General features: G+C 50.0%; 1 protein-coding gene across 3 annotated transcripts; it reads left to right on the top strand.

Moving 5' to 3' along the window:
- Positions 1-35: 35 nt before the first annotated feature.
- ANKS3 (ankyrin repeat and sterile alpha motif domain containing 3) lies at positions 36-19,227 on the top strand. 3 transcript variants are annotated; one of them, XM_075436728.1, is made up of 18 exons: positions 36-70; positions 4,563-4,663; positions 4,806-4,981; positions 5,308-5,506; positions 5,714-5,835; positions 6,998-7,079; positions 7,761-7,896; positions 8,276-8,434; positions 9,550-9,675; positions 10,552-10,667; positions 11,535-11,702; positions 12,232-12,356; positions 12,622-12,763; positions 13,353-13,525; positions 14,787-14,902; positions 15,781-15,864; positions 16,389-16,483; positions 16,729-19,227. In XM_075436728.1, the coding sequence occupies exons 3-17, from the start codon at positions 4,812-4,814 to the stop codon at positions 16,469-16,471; spliced, it is 2,001 nt and encodes a 666-aa protein (XP_075292843.1). In that variant the 5' UTR covers positions 36-70; positions 4,563-4,663; positions 4,806-4,811; the 3' UTR covers positions 16,472-16,483; positions 16,729-19,227. The 3 variants fall into 3 exon arrangements, with proteins under 3 accessions (XP_075292843.1, XP_075292841.1, XP_075292842.1); XM_075436726.1 differs by lacking the exon at positions 36-70 and having other exon boundaries at positions 4,581-4,663; positions 14,787-14,890; XM_075436727.1 differs by lacking the exons at positions 36-70; positions 14,787-14,902; positions 15,781-15,864; positions 16,389-16,483; positions 16,729-19,227 and adding an exon at positions 14,541-14,686 and having other exon boundaries at positions 4,581-4,663.
- Positions 19,228-20,779: the final 1,552 nt, after the last annotated feature.

Below are 20,779 nucleotides of genomic sequence, written 5' to 3'. Positions count from 1 at the left end.
GGAGGAGGGTTCCCAGCGTTCCTTGCGCGGGGGGAGCGACTTCCGGTAGTGGCGCTCACCGGGTGTGCAGGTGAGGGGCGGCGGGGCTTGTGGCGGGCCGGACCAGCGGCTGTGGGGAGGACGGGCAGGCTTGGGTGCAGCCGCTTATGGGCCCGTCCCTAGGCCGTCGCCGGTCTCGGCGGGCTTACGGCTGGAGCGGTTTCGTTCCGCTAGCTGAGGTCTACCGGCCCCGCGGCGGGGTAGGCCGGGGCACCGCAGCGGCGCGGTCCCGTGCCGCTGGTGTGCCCCGGCCTACCCCACCGCGGGCTCTATACCGAGTAGGGCTCCGGGGGAACTACCGCTCGGTAAGGTGCGGGAATAAAGTGCATGGAAACTGTTTTGCTGTGAGATTCCTGGGAACAGCCACGTAGTTAGCGGTTTGACGGCTACAACCGTTTGGGACAGACCTGCTGGAGAGGAGCTCTGTGGAGAGGGACCTGGGTGTCCTAGTGGACGACAGGTTGACCATGAGCCAGCAGTGTGCCCTGGCTGCCAAGAAAGCCAATGGCATTCTGGGATGCATCAAGAGGAGTGTGGCCCGCAGGTTGAGGGAGGTTCTCCTCCCCCTCTACTCTGCCCTAGTGAGGCCCCATCTGCAGTACTGTGTCCAGTTCTGGGCTCCCCACTTCAAGAAAGATGAGGAGCTACTGGAGAGAGTCCAGCGCAGGGCTATGAGGATGGTGAGGGGACTGGAGCATCTCCCCTACGAGGAGAGGCTGAGGGAGCTGGGCTTGTTCAGCCTGAAGAAGAGAAGGCTGAGAGGGGACCTTAGAAATGCCTATAAATATCTGCAGGGTGGTTGTCAGGAGGACGGGGCCGGACTCTTTTCAGTGGTGCCCAGTGACAGGACAAGGGGCAATGGGCACAAACTGAGGCACAGGAAGTTCCGTCTGAACATGAGGAAGAACTTCTTCCCTCTGAGGGTGACGGAGTCCTGGAACAGGCTGCCCAGGGAGGTTGTGGAGTCTCCTTCTCTGGAGACATTCAGAACTTGCCTGGATGCAGTCCTGTGCAGCCTGCTGTAGGTGACCCTGCTTCAGCAGGAGGGTTGGACTAGATGACCCACAGAGGTCCCTTCCAACCCCTGCCATTCTGTGATTCTGTGAACCAAACTGTGCTCCTCTTCAGACTCATCGTTGTGTGACTGCAGCCTATCCGGCACCGAACCCTGGTCTCCAGCTGCCTTGGGGTGCGACATCTCAGCTGACATAGACCCTGTCTGGGAAATGTGCTCCCTAATGTGGCTGTTGAAGTGCTTTTGTGCCTCTTACCTTGTCTTTTCACGAGCATATTATGCCCTTTATCATGCCTGAGGGTGCCAGGCTTGTGGTGCAGGTGAAGAGCTTGGTGTCTTTTCAACAGCCATGTGTAGGATCATACTGTAGATGTTGTGGGTCCTTAGCTGGGGCTTGTGGCCGCAGGAGTGCTGTTTTTCTCACACACCACGATATCCCCTGAAACTTGATGCAGTTCCCCCAGCTGTAACGTGTGTGCCTGTCTCTGGTCAGTCAGCAGGCAACAGTAGTGCAAAGATGTGATATTCTGTCTCCGGGAGAGCTTGTTGCTGTGTCTGGGCTAGTAACAGACTATTTGTACTTACACAAGGTTGTAACGAGGCTTCTTACTTCTTCCAGTAAGTTGTTGCTGAGTTTAGTGGAGGTAGAACTAAGTCAGGAGCAGAAGCAAAGCATGTTATTAGCTTGGTGGCTCGGTTGGAAACTCCAACAACCTCCACACTTGTGCTGTCTTGGGTGTCTTGTGTCTTTTGGGGCAGAAGGACCTGTGTGGATGGTACCTGTGCTTGTGGAAGAGGATGTGAGAGAATGAGTTTAGCAGAGTCAGTGCAGCTTCATGGTGCCTGATCAGTGGTGATTAATGAGCAGTGTTGGACTTATTCTGTGCTGGGGACTGTTTGCCTCAGCCGTTCTCAGATTGCCTCCCATATGTTGCAATATGGCTCTTCTGCCACTCTGTCATCTACTGACACATGTTTCTTAGGCTTATTCTCCAAAAAGGTAGGCTAAGGTGCTTTTTGCTGCAATTTACATACTAAGTTTTTGTAGTAAATCTCTCTTTTTCCTGCCTTCCGGCTTTCTCATCTGCTCAGACAGTAAACTATCTGAATCTAGGACAGTGTGGTGTTTGCTGCCTGCTGTGAGTCCCAGCACAGTAGAGTTCGGATCCTGAGAGTGATATTTAATACATCAACACCTAGCTGTTTAATAGTAACAGTCTGTTGGGGCTGAGGAGGGTCTCTAACAAGTGTCAACTTAATTGCTGTGCTCCAAAGAAGGACCAGCCTTTTACACGTTCAGGGTGTGTTTGTCTAGCTTATTCTTAGCAATCAAACCTCTGCTGGTAATCCATCCCAGTACTCTTTTTTTTTTTTTCTTTTTACAAGGATTTTTGTGGTCTTTAGCCAAAATCTTCCATGCTACAGCTTAAGGCTGTTATGTCCTGTGATATTCACCATGGCCACAAGGAACAGGTTATTTCTCTCCTCTCTGCAGCCACCATTTATGTATTTGAAGGCTGTTATTGCATGTCCCCTCGAGGCATCTGCTCTTTAGTCCAGACATCCCTGATTTCATTTCACCCAGTCTTTTCATTTCAGCCCTTAGGGCTCTGATCACTCTTCTTGTTCTGCAGATTCTGTTCAGCTGTCCTCTCTGTGCTCACAGGTGCTTGCACAGATGACCTCATGCTCCAGTTCAGGCTGGGGTGAAATCTCAGAGTTTAAAATAAAAAAAAAAAAAAGGGAAATACGTAGGCAGTTAGAGCACAGTGCAGGTGGTGGGAATGAGGCTGAGAGCCTTGAATATTCCAGAGTCAAGCATAACCTTTCTGTCATGTCAGTATTGTCCTGTTGACTGTGGATCAACTTGCCCCAGTTGCTTTGGTAACTAGTACCTGATGTGGGGCTGATTCTGACAAAGACCAAACACCTGTGCTTGTTTTATAGTTAAAGTATCCAGTTAACAAGGAGGTCTGCAGAGAGAATGGTGAGCGTCCCTTTCATCTGAATGTGCTTCTGAAAGCTGTTCTGGATTTTACTTCCTTTAAGTAACTGTGAACATGCCTTCTTGCCTTCCAGGGGCAGCTTTAATCTGTTGTAGCGAGAAACATTCCTATTTTTCTCCCTTATGATCCACTTAAATCGAATAATATCTCCTTGTATTTTGATTGTGAGGTGCTCAGGTCTTTCATTTTTGTTCTGCCCTGCATATTCTTGCTTGAGACCTCTGGGTTACCAGTGTAATACAAATTGCTGCTATTAGGTAAAATAGGTGCTTTTGCAGAGATCTTAAGAAAGGAAGCACATGCTGATTAGGTAGAATGGATGGTGCTTTTGTAGTCTTAAACTGAAGAACGAGTGGGGAAAAAAGCAAGGTGTGGGAGAAAGGATCCATATAGGGAGTGAAGAGGTAGGAGTTCAAGGCGTTTTGCTTACGTTGTGAGAAAAAGGACTGGTGCTTGCAAGACAAAGACTCCCAATTCTTTAAAAAATACAAGTATGGTTTTGAAGTATTATAGCTAAGGCAATCTAAAGAGCAACTGCTGCAAGTGTGTTCTTGCTCTTTTATTCTTCACCAATGCCAAATTTGGCATTTGCATGACCCCAGAATTAATCAGTCTAAGGAATTAAACTGCCAAGTAGTTATTAGGAAAAAGAAAGATTACTGTATGTTGGCTTAGCTGCCCAACATAGTATGTAGTGGGACCAGGCAAACCCCAGAAGTGCTGTATGAGACTACAGGGAGGGGAACTCTTCCCGTTGGATTGACTTGGAGGTAGCCTAAAACTGCTGAAGACCTCAGATGATAGATGCAGCTGTGCTGAACGGCTTTTTATGAAGTGCCTAACGAGAACACTCTGAGTGGTTAAAATGATTAATATGCAATTGCTCCCTACAGCTAGGGATGGGAAACAAACCTTTCAGACAGTCATGAAACTGTACTAGCTTTGTAATTAAGTTACTGTCTGCAGGATGGCGGACATGCTAAGATAATGAATGGGCAGGTGCGCTGCTGCTCAAAGTGTTTCAGCAATTTCCAGCATCCACGAAGACAGGACTGGGCTGCTTCTGAAGTGCTGAAACAATAAACGGTAGAAACAATCTACTTACAGCCTGATGGCATAATGAAGTGCACCCTACTCAGATGATATTAACTACTTCTGAGAGCAGTGGATAGTTGTCATTATTAATGACCATGTCTTCATTTCAGCAGAGCCTCCTGTAATATAAGACAGATGGAGAAAGACCAGGAACATCTGACACATGGATTCTTAATTCTGTCTCTGAATTATGAAACATGCAGACCAAGAATTACATCCTCTTGTATAAGACTAAGCATGCCATCAGCACTTAAATAAGTGTTTAGTCTTCTTTAGTCTGCAAGGGTATCCAAAGCTGCCTTAGGCATATTTTGATCAGAAGGGGAGGAAGTAAAGCCAGTGCTTCTGAGGTCTTAAGATGAGGCTTGAAAGATATTTTTTAGCATTCTTTGCTTTTATTTTCCCAGTGTATTCCAATCCCAGAGTCCACCACAGCAAGAAAGAACTGCCAGCAGAAACTCTGCAGCAAGTCTTATTGCTTCAGGCTAAGGAGGCGATCAAAGCAGAGGTAGGGATTTGAAACACTGTATGTCTGTGATCTTCCCTTCCAAGCCCATGGCACCCTGGAGCTGTAGTGCCAACAGGTGATGCTGTGTTCTGTAGAAAATGGAGATGGCAGCTGAAAGCTCTGCTGCGCTTTGGTTACTCAGGGTGGGATGTCAGAGCTGAGTGATGAAGCCAGTGAGTCGGAGCTGCTGAGCCGCAGTCTTTCCATGTGGCATGGGGTCGGTCAGATGATCTGTCGCGAAGAGCTGGACGTTCCCCTGGACTTGCATACGGCCTCCTCCGTCGGCCAATATGAAGTGGTGCAGGAGTGTATTCAGCGGTAAGGAGGGGCTAGGGAGGGCACAGGTCTGTGGTTGCTGACTGCCAGTTATGTTTTTTCATTGCCTGCTATACAGGTCAGTCTAACATTGCCATGGGGTCACATGACTGGAACTCCCAAAGTGTTCTTAAGCACAAAGTTTCAAGGGAAAAGCCTGCTGATAAAAATTAATCTGTGTAGTGATTTGGTGGAAGGTGTTCTCAAGCTGGTAGGAATTTTCAATCTTCTTTCAGTACAGTGATGGTAGCAAGAGGCTGCTGGAATTTACTATGATCTACAGCTCCAGGACACAGTGGTTCAGCTGAATTCTTTTCTCTGTTATTTAGTGGAGATCTGGATTTAAATAAGAGGAATTGTGGTGGCTGGACTCCACTGATGTATGCCTCCTACATTGGCCATGACACCATTGTGCACCTGCTGCTGGAAGCAGGAGTGAATGTGAACATCCCAACACCAGAAGGGCAGACGCCGCTCATGCTGGCCTCCAGCTGTGGAAATGAAAGCGTTGCTTACTTTCTTCTACAGGTGTGTATCCCGTAAGAAGTAGGTAAAGCCACACTACATGGCTTAAATTCTCCACGAGTTGCAACCAAAGTGTGCGATTTATGTTCTGTTGTGAGTTCAGCTCCCTGACAGGGATTTAAACTCTCTTGGTATCACAGCGCAGAGGGGCAGTGGCTAAGAGACCCAGCAGAGGGGGTGCAGTAAAGAACCTTCTCTGTTCTCTTGAAGCAAGGCGCAGAGCTGGAGATGAAGGACATTCATGGTTGGACTGCCTTATTTCACTGCACCAGCGCCGGACACCAGCAGATGGTCAAGTTCTTACTGGACAATGGGGCAAATGCCAACTGCAGGTAAGGAGGAATCTGTCATTTCTTTTCTCACAAAATGTTTCTTATTTCAAATATGGAAGCAGCAGTTGACTTATGAATGCATTTGAACACAGACAGGGAGACGATTCCTGCTTTCGTCTTTCCTCCTGTACCTTAGGAAGCTATGGCACACTCTGTTAGCTAATACAAGAACAGGTGACCTGCAAGCTGAACAGTGAAGTCTGCCCATGTTGTCATTGCTTATTTAACGAAGATCAAGAGAAATTAGATTTACTACTTGTTTTGGTTTTGGCTGTCGCCGGCAACAAAAGCGCCACGCGGCCGCCCCTCCCCCTGCTGGCTTGCGGAGGAGAATGAAAAGAAAAAGGCAGAAACTGGTGGGTCCGGGATAAGGGCAGTTTAACAGAACAGCAAACAGAGGGAAACAGGAACAACAACGATACAAATAAGGAGAAAACACAACAACAAACCGTACGACCCAGACAGCCGCTCTCCCGAACAGGACCGGCGCCGTGCCCCGCCAAGCCGCGAGCGAGTTCCCGCCACGCTGCCCCCCCCCCACCAGAACCCAGCGTGACATCACAGGGTATGGAATACCGGGCTCTCTTTGGCCAGGTGGGGTCAGCCCCCACCCCCCCGGCTGTGCCCCTTCCTGGAGTCCGGTGAAAATTAACCCTGTCCTGGCCAAACCCAGGACACTACTTTTTTAATTATGGGCTAAACTCTGAAGGCAAGCAGGTGCAGCACCTTCTGAACTCAAGTGCACTTTGCAAATCTTTCTACTGAATCTTCTGTGTACTTGGATTCAGTTTGTTTTTTTGAAGTGTGCAGTGCATTCCCATGCCTTGGGAACTGCCCGTACATTTGTGCATATTGAATTGCCTGAGGTCAACGGGAGGTTCTTGCTTTGTTAGCTCCTGCAAAACTGATATTGCTACAGAAAGGCAGATCTGCAACTGGAAGAATGATCTGTTGCTGTGCAGCCAATAGAGTAACACTTACCGAATCTCCACTGGGAGTTTTACTGAGATAGACCCAAGTGCAGTAGAACAACCAACACATGGTACAGCTTGTGATTGGCTGAGAGGAGAGGCTAGAGGTGCCCTGTCGGGGTAGAGCAAAGATGGTAGCATATTTCAGCTTTGATTATTCTAGTCCATCTGTGTGTTTGTTCTCTCTCTAGGGAGCCTGTGTATGGATATACGCCCCTGATGGAAGCAGCTGCTTCTGGCCATGAGATAATTGTTCAGTACCTTCTCAATCATGTAAGTGTCTAGACAGTTCTCTGTAAAGCTGTGAATCTGTGGTTCCAGCCCTTAGAGGAAGAACCGCAAGTTTGACACCAGACTTTTTACAGTATTATGTTTGATCCTTGATGACAGTCACCTCAAGCCCCAGACTTCAAGGACTGTTCTAAAAGTACCTGCTTTCTGAAGCTAGTACTCTGGTGCTACACTGGCCTTGCACAGATAGGAGTGAGATCTAACTGTCCAGATTTAACTGAATAATGACTGAATTGGAAAACAGATAATGCAGTAATCTCCATGTTGTTTACACACTTGCATGTTTGGGCTAGTGGGCATCTTCTACCTCCAAAAGCTTATGAGCATGCATCTCGATGTTAAACAACTTGGTTTTAATATCCCATTTAACTAGTCCAGCTTAGTTCCAGAAGGAGGCAGCAATGCAAAGCGTTTTTCAGATAAAATAAACTAGTTCCCTGTGGCAATACATAAGAGCCGTATACCTGGGCTGCTTGGCATTCAGGAGTTGGAGGGACTATGGGTAACTAGAAAGGCAACAAGGCATTAGTGGCCGTCTGTCAAAGGTGAGCCTGTATTTCTGATGGGCTTGGAAGAATTGAAAAAATTCTTTGGCTCCCTTGAAGTTTTGTACATAGTGTCCTCTACTATGTACATTTTAAACATGTGGGTTTTTTTCTATAGGGAGTGAAGGCAGATGTCAGAGATAACACTGGAGCCACAGCGCGGACACTGGCTATGAAGTATGGACATACAAAGATTGTGGGGCTGATAGATTTGCATGCGGCCCCAGTGCCAAAGGTCTTCTGCAGGGGTCCAGGTAAAAGATGTTTCGTTTTAAGAAAGAGCATGGAGAGGTGCTTGATGTTTTGAAAGTGTGTTGCAATGTGCATGGGGTAGTACTGATATCGGATACAAATATTCAGCATACTGCACACCAGGTAAACAATCTCACTTTTGGGACAACAGTACTAGCTGGTTTGTCATGGAAATTCTGGCATTTCTGAGGAATTGATTAAGGAAGGGGCATGGATCTAACAATTTTTTTGTCTGCTGGCCCTTTTCTGACCTAGTTAAACTGTTTCATCCTCCCTTTTTTAACATTTCCTTTTTATTTTCCGCTGCGTTTATAGGACCGGTTGCAAGTAAAGTAGGTAAACGAATTACTGTCCTGCTAACAATGTTTGTTTGACCTGCAGGAAAATATGAAGAGCTGAGTTCCTCAGATGAATCATGTTCAGCTCCCCAGAGACAGAGACCTGTTCGTAGGACCAAGGGTCCCAGTATCCATGATGGGCCCCAGGCTTTGGCTAAGATAACAGCAGCTGGAATTGGGGGAAAGAAGCAGTCTCGCTATGGTGAGAATAGTTAGAAGCCTAACTGAGAGTCCTTTGAGGTCTCAAATGCTTTGCAGCTGTTTCTATACCGACATTTTTTCTTTCTTTTGATTTGGGATTCATGTGTGGCTTGTACAGAAACAAAGATAGCAAACACCATCATACAAAGCTATCCAGTCTCTGGTTTGAAAAGAAAACCCCTTGAACTCTCTTGTCAGGGGTGGATATTGATGAGTGGAACATTTCTGTGGAACAAACACTGCTCTGACCTCAACTACTGTTCCCCTGACTCTTGACAACAGTCCAGCTTCCCTTTGAGGTGGGCTCAAAAGTTCAAGAACCCTTCTCACGCTGATGACAGAGGAAGTGGTCACACAGGCCAAGCAATCATTGATCACAAAAGGGAACTCGTTGCTCCTAGACCTGTCGGTTTTGTCTTCCCTAATGCTTGAAATACTACTAAAAATAAGATTATAAAAACCCTTGCAATAGGCTAAGAGAAAGATCATCCCAGTTCAGACATCAACCCCTGGATGCAGTGGTATGAGTTTTTTGTGTGTCATAGCCATAGGTATTTCTCAGGCTGTGATTACCTAGTTGTCTAGAATAGCCAAGAATATGGACTTCAAAGCGTGTTCAGAGTTCAGTTCGTTCTCTCCATACAGATACATGCTATCCCACAGGCAGTGGCTGTATTGACGTGATACTGTCAGCTTCTGAAACGGTAGTGGGATGCTACTGGTGTTCTAACACAGATGCAGAGGGGTTGGCTTTACAGGGTGTGCTTGGCTGGGGATGGGACATAGCTGGCACCTTGCTCTCCTAAGCAGATGTTTTTCCCCTTCGATAATTTGCATATGAAAAGGAGAGGAAATGCTGAAAGCTGCTATTTAAGGTGCTGTCTCTTTTTCAGTGCAGCCATCTAATCAAGTACAGCTGCTTTGTGTTTGTGTGAGGGTGGCTGTAAGCATATCCATTTCTTGGTTTTTCTCTGTGCTTCTTAGTGAAACCTGCTAGTTGTGAAGACAGACTCTTTTGATTATTTTCAAATCCCCGAGTGGTTGCTTTTCCTGTTGGAGCCTACCTGGTAACTTGCATCCTGATTGTTGTTTGTTCTCCCTTCTTCTTGCACACAGAGCAGGTCCCTCTTCAGGGCTATGTTACCTTCAATGATGATGGCAGCTGTGAAGCAGACGATATCCGGAACCGGGATGTTACCTCTCCAATTAATGAGCAGGATGTGGAGAGCAGCAGCAGCAGGGGTAAGTCAAAGCCACTGTCTCAGAATAGTCTGGCTTGTAGTGCACACCTGGATGTGAGACCAACGCCTTGGCTTGCATGTTCCTGTCCCTCTAAAATGCTGAGGATTGGAGTATGTCTCATGAGGAAGGGCTGAGAGCGCTGGGATGGGTTAGCCTATAGAGGAGAAGGCTCAGTGGAGATCTCATGAATTCATACAAATAATCTGAAGGGAGGGTGTAAAGAAGATGGAGCAAGGCTGTTTTCAGTGGTATCCAGAGGCAGAGGGCACAAACTGAAAGACGGGAGGTTCCCTCCGAACATAAGGAAATGCCTTTTTTTCTGCACACTGGAGCATGGTGTCAGAGAGGTGGTGAAGTTTCCATCCTTGGAGATGCTCCTGGACATGGTCCTGGGCAACCTGCTGTAGGTGACCCTGCTAAAGCAGGGATTTGGACAAGATGACCTCCAGAGGTCCCTTCCAACCTCACCATTCTGTGAAGCAGCACAAAGGAAGGATCTATGGGCAGTTCTAAGTTCATAAAGGATAATGTGGCTGTGCGTTGGCTCTGGGCTCGAGGAAAGGCCTTTCCTGAACTTTAGTAATGGGAGTTCAGGCTTGGTAGTAATAACCCACTTTGCCACCATATAACCAGGAGCCTTACAGAAACACACACACACAGCCTTCCTGCTCTCTGTGGTACTAAACAGACTTGGAAAAAGATTAGTGATATTTGTGTCTCGGAATTGTCTTGTGTTGCGAGTGCTGTATATGAAGCCTTGATCTGGGTTTTTCCTTCCTTTACACCTCCAGCAGGTTTTGCTGGTAATTGTGTAGCAAAGACAGCACTGAGTGCAAGAAAGTTGAATGTCAAGCTGTTTATCGTATTCCTTTCCAGAGGATAACGTTTTCTTCACCAACAACTTAGCAACTGTCAGGAGCAGCAGCAGTAGTAGTGAATGCCTGACCAAAGCCCTGGGGATCAGCAGTGAAGGCTCCTTGGAAAGCAATGAGGTGCGGTTTTCAATTTTCCTTTCTCTGCCTTGAGCTTGGCCAGCGCTGTCACCCTTCCACAGCCTGCTATGCCTCTACCTCCAGAGGATGCTGTAGTACCAGGCTGGGTGAGCAAAGGTAGTATTACAGGGACAAGAGAACGAATTTCCAAATTTGGAGTGGCGTGTTTGATCTCCGGCTTGTAGCCAGCTCTCAGAACACATTCAGTCTAGAACAGGTTGTTGATGGTTAGTCAGTAACTTTTAAGCTCTCTCCAGCTTCTGAACTCTGCAGACTGCTAGCTAGGTGGTGGTCAAGAAAGGACTTGCTAGAACCAGGTCAGTCCCGAGCTTGGCGGGATAGCAGGCAGTGTAGTAAGATTTAGAGAAGACCAGCAGTGCTGTATTGGCATGTCTGAAGGAGAGAAAGGGGAAGAAGCTAGAGGTTACTCAGTGGTTCAAGTCACATCTTGCATGGTTCAAGATATAGCTGTGAGGCTGATGTACAGAAGGGTGATACAGCTGAATGTGAGCAAAAGTTCCTCTACCTTGAGGAGCTTCTCGCAGGTAGAATCTCAGTGCATTGTATTGGTTCAGAGAGGATTCGGCATTGCTCTTTGCTCTGTCTGGCATGTTGCTTCCGAAGCTGGGATTGCAAGAGCCTGATAGCGTTCCGTGGTACCAAGCTGCTGTCTTGGGAGTGACTTGAGTTAGCCCTTCCTAAAAAGGGCTTTGTTAGTCTTTGCCTGTGTTTGTGAACCACTGTCTGGATTTAGAGTTCAGGACTTCAAGGAGTCTGCGCTTGGTAGCTGTAGTGATCCTGACATCTTTGGTGTCATCTAAGCATGATCATCCTTGACCTTTACATTTTGTGGGTTTTTTCTTTCAGGATTCTGACCATGCAAACAGTCCTCCTAGTCGGAAACAAGCCAAGAGCTTTAAGATCAAGAACCGCTACAGCAACAGTGACAGCCAGTGGACCCACTGTCCAGGGAAAGCTGGGGGCTCTAGTCAGCACCTAATCCTTCCTGAGCCCCCTGCCTATACAGGGCCCCAGGTAACTACCTGCAGAAAGCTGTCTCTGAAGTAGTGCAGACTGTGTCACTGTCAAGCGTGGGAGGCTTTTCCAAGGCTGCCTAAGCTGTTTTCTTGGCCTTCTTAGATAAAAGGAAAGTTGTCACCAAAGCACCTTTGATTACAAACCTCTGCCCAAACTTAAATGCTTATGAAACAGCAATTTCTTGTACAAAGAACTGTCTGCTTAGGTGTTGCAGTTGCTTGGAGGGGTGTTCTAGACTGTCAGGCCTGTAGATGTGCTACCAAACATGGCTGTGGTGGGGGCTAGGGTAGATGTCGGTGTGTCTGTCTGCTCTGCATTTGCTACAAGAGGCAATGGCTGCAGCAGACAGGCCAGTCCTGTTGTGCTGTGTGACTACAGGGAAGGGGAGTTAACCAGAAGTCATAACTGCTGCTAGAACCCAGTAAGGTAGAACAGCAACATGAGGAAGCAGCTGTTTATGATGAAGAGATGTGGCAATGCTTTTCTTTGTGAGGGTATAAATAAATTTGTTTTGTATGGGCTGCAGGACCTGGCAACATTCCTTGAGCAGATTGGGTGCCTGAAGTATCTGCAAGTGTTTGAGGAGCAAGATGTTGACCTCCGGATCTTCCTGACACTCACAGAGAGTGATCTGAAGGAAATAGGCATCACGTGAGTGTCTGATGTAGTTCTTATCTTTCACGTTACAAACCGTGCACAGAATCTGGTCAGGGAAGTTAAGCTAGTGAGTTCTCTTCTGTTCTGGCCATCTCCCACACAGTTTTGATATCCCATAGTTCCTGGCTGCAACAGGCTCCTGGTTTTGGAGGTGCCTTGGAGGCACCAGGAGACTGCAGAGGTCCTCGTGGCATCCCGTTGGGCCTAGGGTCAGATGGTGCAGTGCTTGGTCCATGACAGTTTGCCGTTCTCCCACCAGTCTGTTTGGACCCAAGAGGAAGATGACTTCTGCCATTGCCCGATGGCACAGCAACGCTCGTCCGCCCAGTGATGCCCTGGAGCTGGCCTACGCAGATCGACTGGAGGCTGAGATGCAGGAATTGGCCATTCAGCTGCACAAGGTAAGAAGTCTGCCATGAGCTGCTCAGTGCCTCATCACACCGCAATAAGTGATCAGTAGCATATTTTTATGTTGTCCCTCTAATGGCCTGGGGTAAAGGAAAAGACATAACTTTCAGTGGATGTGCTTGGTGTCAAGTAGAGCAGATAACACCAGAAGTGCAGCTTATCCACTCCTCATCTGTGCTCCATGCTTGTGAAGATTTTATGTCTGTTTCCCGTCTAGCTGAGAACTAAAATGATGAGTGGGAGGAATTGAATAACTACTCTTTTTCAGTAGTGTCCCTTTTATGGTAGAGTTGTGCAGCAATTGGTGAACGCACCTAGTAGGCCCAGTTTCCCAAGTCAACAGAAGTATCTCTGCAAATGGAGAGGAAGGGGGAATTGTAACTGTGTGGGGCTGGTCTTGGTGTGGAGAGAAACTGTATTCAGTGTACAAGCTTTATCCAACTTCCTTTCCCACTGGCTTGGGCGCACTTTTGCAGGAGCACTGTGGCTGCCTAAGCCGTTAAAATAGCAGGAATGTGCCAGAGCAGGCACGTAGTGATGTGCAGTACTCCCAGCCTGATCCTCCGCTCTGCTCTGCTGTAGAGGTGTGAAGAGGTGGAGGTGATGAAGGGCCAAGTGTGCCAGGAGCAGAAGCTGCGTGCAGTGGCTGAGAGCTGTTTGATGGAGCGGGATGAGACCTGGAATGCTATACAGCGCCAGGTCAGAGAGGCGCAGGCCATCACCGAGGATGCTGGAGTCCTACTGGGTCAGATCAAGTAAGTCAATCCCAGGAAATGGCACTGAGGCTACTGGGAAACGGGATTTGGGCTGTACAGAGATCAGAGCTCATATTGGCAGCCTTACAGGTGATGTGTAGGGTGAGACAGGAGAGCTCACCAGGCATCTGAACCCATTCGGGATCCTGCCTGACTTTCTCTTGTGGAAAGCCACAGCCATGTGAGCAGATGTGAAGCCGTAATCAGATGAATGAGCTATAAATGGCCAGACTTTTCAGAGATGTTGAGTGCTCCTGTTTCAACCAGAAGATGAAGGCACTCGGCTTCGTTGGAACCGAAAGGCCAAGTGCTTTGTGCTTGCATGAGACCCAGTGACCAGGGTGTAACTTGGCGATGAGGTGAATGCAGGAAAGAGTTTCTAACTTCCAAACCGTATCAAAGGCCTTGCAGTGTCCTGCCCTGGCTAGTGAAGGATACTTTCCTTGCAACTCTGACGCCTCGCAGAAAAAGCCTGCCCTGTTCATTCACACCAATGCCTTTGAGTTCTGTGTTCCCCCACCTCCTAATGTATCGTTGGTGGTGCTTTTCTCCCTGCCCCGATTGGATTTCTGTCATGAGCCCTGTTCTGTCCACTGATTGCACAGACGTGTCCTCGAAGGTGGCATTAATCCTACCCCTATAGTTCCTAGCCCAACAGGGAGCAGGGCCTGCTCACCACCAAGCTGGGGTGAGTTAGGATTGGCTTCCAGACGGATGGCAGAGCAGGACTCCCAACTGCAAGGGGCAGAACACTGGTCTGTGCTCCCTGACTGAGGAGCTGAGGCTGCCTGGTGGAAGGGCCCTGCCATGCTCTCAGGATACACTGTTTGAACTGATGGTGTGATGTTACCTAGAGAACTCTGCCTCTTCTTTAACCCGATGCCTGTCCTGAGGCAGTTTCGTTTGCCCATTAGAAACCTTGGATCAGGCTTGATTCTTGTATAAACCAGGTGCAGCCCCTGGCTTGGGCTTTCTCCTGCTCACCCCACCCCCTCCTTCTCTTCTCCCCCCGCAGCTCCTCTGTGGACGGGGGCAGAGATTGCTGTGGAGATGGGGCACAGTGGAGAGCGCCCTGAGCTTTGTCTGGGGCACGTCTTCCTCCTCCTGGGAAGGAACAAGGAGCAGTTTGTAACGCAGGGCGTTAGATGCGGTCCTTCGGCACCCCAAGCAGGTACTTGCAGGATGTAGGAGTGCACAGGCTGGCATGTTGTTCCAAGAAGTGTCCCTCTGCACTTCTGACGAGCTTTGTCTTGTTTGGCAGATCCTGTCAAGCAGAGCTGTCCTCCCGGCTGACCCAAGAGCTGGCAGTCGGCACAGTGCTGGACACAAAGGTGCAGCTGGGAACCGGTGAGAGCAGGCGGCCTGGTGAGCGTCTGGGTGAGGAAGAGCTTATCAGACTACACAGATGGGTGTGGGGGGTGGGTGAGCAGCGGGAGACCCCAGAGCAGACCGCATGTTTGTCTTTCATTGCTGAAAGGATCAAGTTAGAAGTGATTTGTAAATGGATGAGCCACCAAATCCTTAAATTTAATATAAAAATTCTTGCTTAGGGGAAGCATTTAAGGCGCCCAGGGTGTTAGGACTTTAACTGCAGCACTGCTTCTTAGCAGCTTTTGATTCTTAGTGGGAAGTGTTGGGGTCTGGCAGGTGTTTGTGGCTAAAAATGCAAAGCTGTAGCGCAGGCACCCAGTGGCAGCCCTGCTTCACAGGCCCGTGGCTTCCCCTTCCTGCACTGTGGTGTGCGAGCACCTTGGCCGTGTTACCACACTGTGCACTAGAGCTAGGTCTGAAGTGGGAGTGGTGGTCTGTTCTCTGACGCAGCCCAGGGGATTGTGCTGCTCAAGCCCTGAGGCAAATAGCTCTGTGTGGCTGGGCAGGGCTGGCCCACCAGCCCCTTGTGGCCTTATCAGGAGGGAGCAAGTGATCCTGCTGCCCTGTAACACGCTTCCAGAGATGATGTGCCCTTCCCTGCTTCTGTTTTAAGAGATCCTGTTGATTTCTGTCTGCTACACTTAACCTCTGATATTCTTTTGATGTATGACCAAGGCAGTGTAAAAAATTGAAAAAATTGATGGAGTTGCCAGATAAAACCCTCAGTTTGTCACAGGCAGTTCCAGTGCTCTTCCAATGTGACTCAAACCCCTAACTGGAGCCGCCTTCAGCATGGATGCTTCACAGCAGCACCAAACCCTTGTCTCCTCTTTGTCACGGAGAGCATGTGCGTTGATTAAAGGTGTGGTTCCTCTTTCTTGCAGTGCTGGAAGGATGGCCACCTTCTTTGAAGTCTCTGAGCTTGCCTGAGCTGTCAGCTGTCCTAGAGGAGTGTGTGGGAGAAATGGGTAAGGTGTCACAAGACTTTGGTGACGTGAAGTGACTGCTGTGCTGGAGGGGAGGCATGGCCGGGCTGGTTTTTGATGATTTGGCAGTGGTAGTTTGGAGGGACCTAACAATCCCCTCTCATTCAGGGAAGTGTCCAGGCTCTGAAGTTGGCGCTGGCATTTTCTTGCACTTAATCTCGCTGCAGATTTTGTGCTCTGCCTTGTTCTCTGCTGACAGCCCCAGGCTGAGAGAAGGAGGCTATGTAGCCCCCTGCATCTCCCCTGCAGCTGGCCTTTCTTCCTGCTCAGTGGTCAGAGCTGCTTGTGGAGTGCTTCCCAAAGCCTGTGTCCTGTCCTGGTGCCAGGAACTGTTGCAGGAACAGGCAGTTGGAGAGTAGAGACACTCCTGTTTTCAGTGCATTGGTAGCTGCGCAGGAGAAGGCAGCATGAGGGCAGGGCAGCAGGGGCTGAATGCAGACTGCAGTCTGTTCCTTACTTCTTGCTGGCCTGTTGCTAACGCTGATTTTTTTTTTTTGCTTTTGCAGGAAAAGCTCTGCAGACTGTAACTCAAAACCTCCAAAGGCTCCAGGCCCCGGGGCAGAGCGGGCAGAGCTGGCTAGAGCCATAACAAAGCAGGAGGGTGAGTGGGAACTAATGACAGCCGCAGAGGGTTGTGGCCTTGAAGGGGGGGCATCACTCCTCATGGCGAGTAACAGCCATCTCCTGCTTGTGCCCGGTGCTTGCTTGTAGCCTGCACGCTGAGGCTCAGCTCTGACTAGTCCTTATGCACCCTCTGGTTGATTTTTCCCTTTGGAAAATCCTCAGTCCCCTTGTCCCTCTGCCCCACTGAAAGGGTGTCTGTTCTGTTTTTCCTGGTGGCTGCAGGAATACTGACGTCGGGTGACTTCCACCCGGAAGCTGAGTGTGCTTGGGAGAATGAGCGCAAGGGCCGTGCTGGCAGCACCGCAGCTCTGCTGAGAGTGCCACAGCGGCTGGCAGATGCGCGGAAGAAGGTCGCAGTCATCAGAGAACAGGCCTGGGAGAACGAGGGACAGCAGAAGACAACAACCCAGCAGCTCTTTGGGCCTGACTGTTGTCTGGGTTCCCAGGATCATTGTTGTTCATACCAAAAGGTTAGGTTAAAGAGGAGAAGCACCAAGTCCAAAAGGTTTATCTGCCTTAAGCTTCCTTCAGCCCTTGTCATTCAGGGCTGTGTGGTTTTAGAAAGCTATCAGTTGCCCACAGCAATCAATTATCCTTTTTTGCATCCTGTCCTCGCCAAGACCTCTGACACTTGCCCTGGCCCCTTCTGTGCCATGTGGGTTGCTCAGGAGCTGACCCAGAAAATGCATCTGAGGCAATAGGGAGGGCAGGTTTGTTGTGGATGGGTGAAGTGAGTAGAATTTGCAGTGTTTGGCTCATTGAGCTGCAGTGAGACTTGTGCAGCCCTAATCTCTAGCAGGAATCCCTGCCCTACTGCCATCCCAGATCTGTGCTTCAAAACCTCTCCCTCCCACTAGTCCACCCTGGTTTGGTTCAGAATTTTTCCCACCTCAGGGCTTGTTCATGTTACTCAGTTCCCCAAAAAATTGGTTTTGTGGTAAATGCTTTATGGCAGAGGCTGTCGGTCTGGTTTGTCAGTGCCAAGATTCTGACGCTGACAGTGGCTGCAAGGCAGATGTTCCCCTGGAAGGACATGAGAGAGAAGGAAGAGCTGGAGACTGTTCAGTCTCCTGTGCCTCTGGCAGGCAGCAGAGTGCCAAGGCAGGCAGAACAAGAATCTGTCCCACACGTGACGTGGGCAAAAGAAATCACATCCCAGATGTAACTGCGGTGCAAAGCTCTGGTCCTCGACCACTGCCTGCCTTTGTTTCTGGGCTTTAGTGTTTGGAAATGGTTCTGCCGGGGCATTGCTGCGTTGGCAGTGTGGGTGCTTTCGGAGGGCAGCCGAGTGGTGCAGGAAGAGGCTGCTGCCTCCCCAGAGGCACTGCTCCATCCCCTGGAGCTGGGTGAGCAGCCACAAGGGCTCTGACTATTCCATTGATGTAAAATGGTTTCCAGCGGCTCTCTGTTCCTGTGTATTGTGGAGGCCTGGGGGGGAGGGAGCAAACAGCAAAGCCTGAAGTCTGTGAGTGATGGCTGTGATGAGTCTGGAAAAGTCTCTTTGGGAAGAGGAGGAAACTGTGTGTTCCTTCTGATTTTTGGACCTCGACCAAGATGCCAAAATACAAAAATCCATTCCAGCTCCATCTTTTGAGCTAGTCACCCCTTCTGATCAGCTGCTCGAGACCGTTTAGGTATACTTGAAGGCTAGTCTGTGTTTGGTAAAGGCGCCATCTCCTTTGACTGTCCCACTAAACTGGTATCTCTGTGCTTCCTGGGCACTGTCGTCTTGGGGCACCAGCGCAGGTGTGACCCACTCTGACATGAACCTGCCCGGCTCAGCAGCGTGCAGACTGTGGGGTGCTGCTTTCTGCTCATGCTTAACTCTTAATCTTAACTTGGCACACTATTTTTCCATCTTTAGCAGATGACATGGGTCTATGCATGTGAGCATCTGACAGCAGCCACGCAGCAGGCAGTGGGACAAGGCTGCAGGAGATCGCACCCTGAAGAATTAGTTTTGAGGTGGAGCCAGTTCTCCAGAGGCAGCGTCCCTGAAAGCTGCTCAGAGTGCTGAGGGTGTGCTGGGAACAGTGTTAGGGGCTTTGTCCCCCATTCCCTGTTGCTGGAGGAATGGTGGGGAGGGCCTTGGCAGTGCCTCTGGCTGTACTAGTACAGGACTGTTAGTGCTGTGAAGCCCAGACTTGAATTTAAGGCAAGATGTCTGTGGGGAAAGGGGAAGAAGTCTTCATAGAAGAAAAAAAAAAAACCCAAAAAACAAACCCAAGTGAAAGGGCCTAGGAGCACCTGGAGATCAAGGGAAGCCCTGGCTCAGCACTGCCTCCAGAGCTGGCAGGCTGCGCAGGAGAGCGGGTGGCTGACAGGAGAGACTGCACAGAGCTGGGCCTGGCTTTGCCAGGTCAGAAGGTGGAAGGAAGGGGCTTTTTGGGGAGGGAGATGGTACATCCAGCAGCTTGTGGTGCTTGGGGGCTGGGGCGAAGGGGTAGGCGAGAGACGCAGCGGTGTATGTGTGAAGGAAAAGGAGAGCCTCACGGAAAAGGTGCTGCAGGAGCCCAGAAGCAGAGGCTTAAAGGGGTGCTGGAGGGGCCCAAGGGGGACAGCGGGGAGGGGATTTCATAGACCAGTGTTTCCCTGAGGAGGCAGTCCCTTAAACCAAGGACTTCAAACAGCGTTCGTTGCTGACAGGGTGGCGGTGCTGGCAGGGGGGAGTCTGGTGCTACCCTGAGGCAAGCTGTCTGAATAAAATCGTATTTGCTGACTTGGATAAAATAATAAAAATTGAAAACCTGTTTCTGGTGTGTGGATTTCTCTGGAGGGAGTGCCAGAGCTGTGGAGGAAGAGCAAGCACAGGTACCAAACTGAGTGCTCCTCGCTGCGTTCAGCTTGCTCCTTCCTGCCTGGGCTTTGCCGCTTCTGCCCCCAAAAGGTCCAAGTGGTGTGGCAAAAGCTGTCTCCACGCTAATTCAGAAATGAGTTTGCGCCTTGAGTTGCATCCTTGGATTTTGCTCTCATAGTGGACTATTGATCTCTTCTGGTCTGAGGCTGGTGGGAGCTGTTGGGGTGACAGCTCTTCCTTGGCCAGCCTCTGCTCTGTCACTGCAGACGGGTGCTCAGGAGGACACCCTTCCGCAGCCAGCACAAAAAGCTTTAAATAGGGCAACAACACTCTCTTTCTGGTCAAAAGTAAAGCTCTGGCTATGTTTCAACACAGATCAAGCTGGGTTAGGGTTTGTAGTGGTGGGAGTGGAGCAGAGTCGCTCTGGGATCCCTGATATCTCGGTCGCGTGGACTCCAGCAGCAGCAGTGGGCCAGGGCTGTCTCCACAGCTGGTTTGGAAACGGCCAGGAGAGAACTGGCCGTGGCTCCTCTCTCATTCTCTGACTCAAGGTCCTTGGTGTTGGGAACTGTTCCTTGGCTCTGCTCAGCTCCATCTCGCACACAGCAGCACTTCAGAGAGTCCCTGGGAGCACAGGCTCCGGTGCTCACCAGGGAGACGAGCTCGGACCTGGAGAAGGGGCCAGCTTTCTTCTCCAAGGTAGCGAGGCCTCGTACAGCTCTGGGAGCAGCTCCTCGAGCAGTGCCCCGAGCGTGCGCACCGGTGCCGGGCTCCTGGAGCGAGCAGTGCCCTGCGGAGAGCAGAGGAGGATGCAGACAGCGATCCGATTCCTGTCCCCCTCCCTCAGGCCGGGTGTGACGGCTCTGCTGCTCCCAGAGCTGGTGTGCGAGCTGGGTCACTTGGTTGGGTTATTTATCCCGATCACGTGGAGAGCTTTGCTCCTGTCCTCCTTGAGTAACCTGTAATGGAATCCTAGGGAGGAGAGCGCGGTTCTCCCTCAAGCCCGGTGCTCTGGGTGCCTGTTTAATGCCCCGTCACGGGGAGTGTGTGTGCTCGTGCACAGATGGGTGCCCTTGCACATGCGGCTGCGTTTACCGCGGTGCTCAAGAGCCCCTTCCCTCCCTCGGAGCAGACAGAAGCTGCATGCTCTGCTTGCTGAAAAATAAATGTTTATTTACATCTGAAAAGATAGTTAAGGTGTAAAACGGTCTCTCAGGGGTTACATCGATCCAGGAGAGCTCCTGCGTGACTGCAGCCTGGAACCCAGCTGCAGCGGAGCCTGGCTCAGCCTCTTTGCTTGCTGTGCTCGAGGCAGCCCCCCTTGAGACGCTGCAGCCACACGAGGCTCCCCCCGGACTGTCAGCGAGCTGGAGATGGGGGACTGCCTCTGTCCCCCCGCGTGTCGCAGAGGGAGAGCTGCCTTCCCCCTCCTGCAGTGGCCTTTAGTGAGGTAAAGGTCGGACCAACAGACGCGGC

This window comes from Opisthocomus hoazin, chromosome 15, assembly GCF_030867145.1.
Source record: "Opisthocomus hoazin isolate bOpiHoa1 chromosome 15, bOpiHoa1.hap1, whole genome shotgun sequence".
NCBI lineage: Eukaryota > Metazoa > Chordata > Aves > Opisthocomiformes > Opisthocomidae > Opisthocomus > Opisthocomus hoazin.
Note: the sequence above shows the minus strand (reverse complement) of the source record. Positions and strands in the feature narration are given on the sequence as shown.

Bases quoted from the DNA above. Each gene is read 5' to 3' on its own strand.
- ANKS3 (XM_075436728.1), top strand. From the start codon at position 4,812: ATGTCAGAGCTGAGTGATGAAGCCAGTGAGTCGGAGCTGCTGAGCCGC. The intron at 5,507-5,713 runs GTGTGTATCCCG...GTTCTCTTGAAG, and splicing joins TTGCTTACTTTCTTCTACAG to CAAGGCGCAGAGCTGGAGAT. The intron at 7,080-7,760 runs GTAAGTGTCTAG...TTTTTTCTATAG, and splicing joins TTCAGTACCTTCTCAATCAT to GGAGTGAAGGCAGATGTCAG.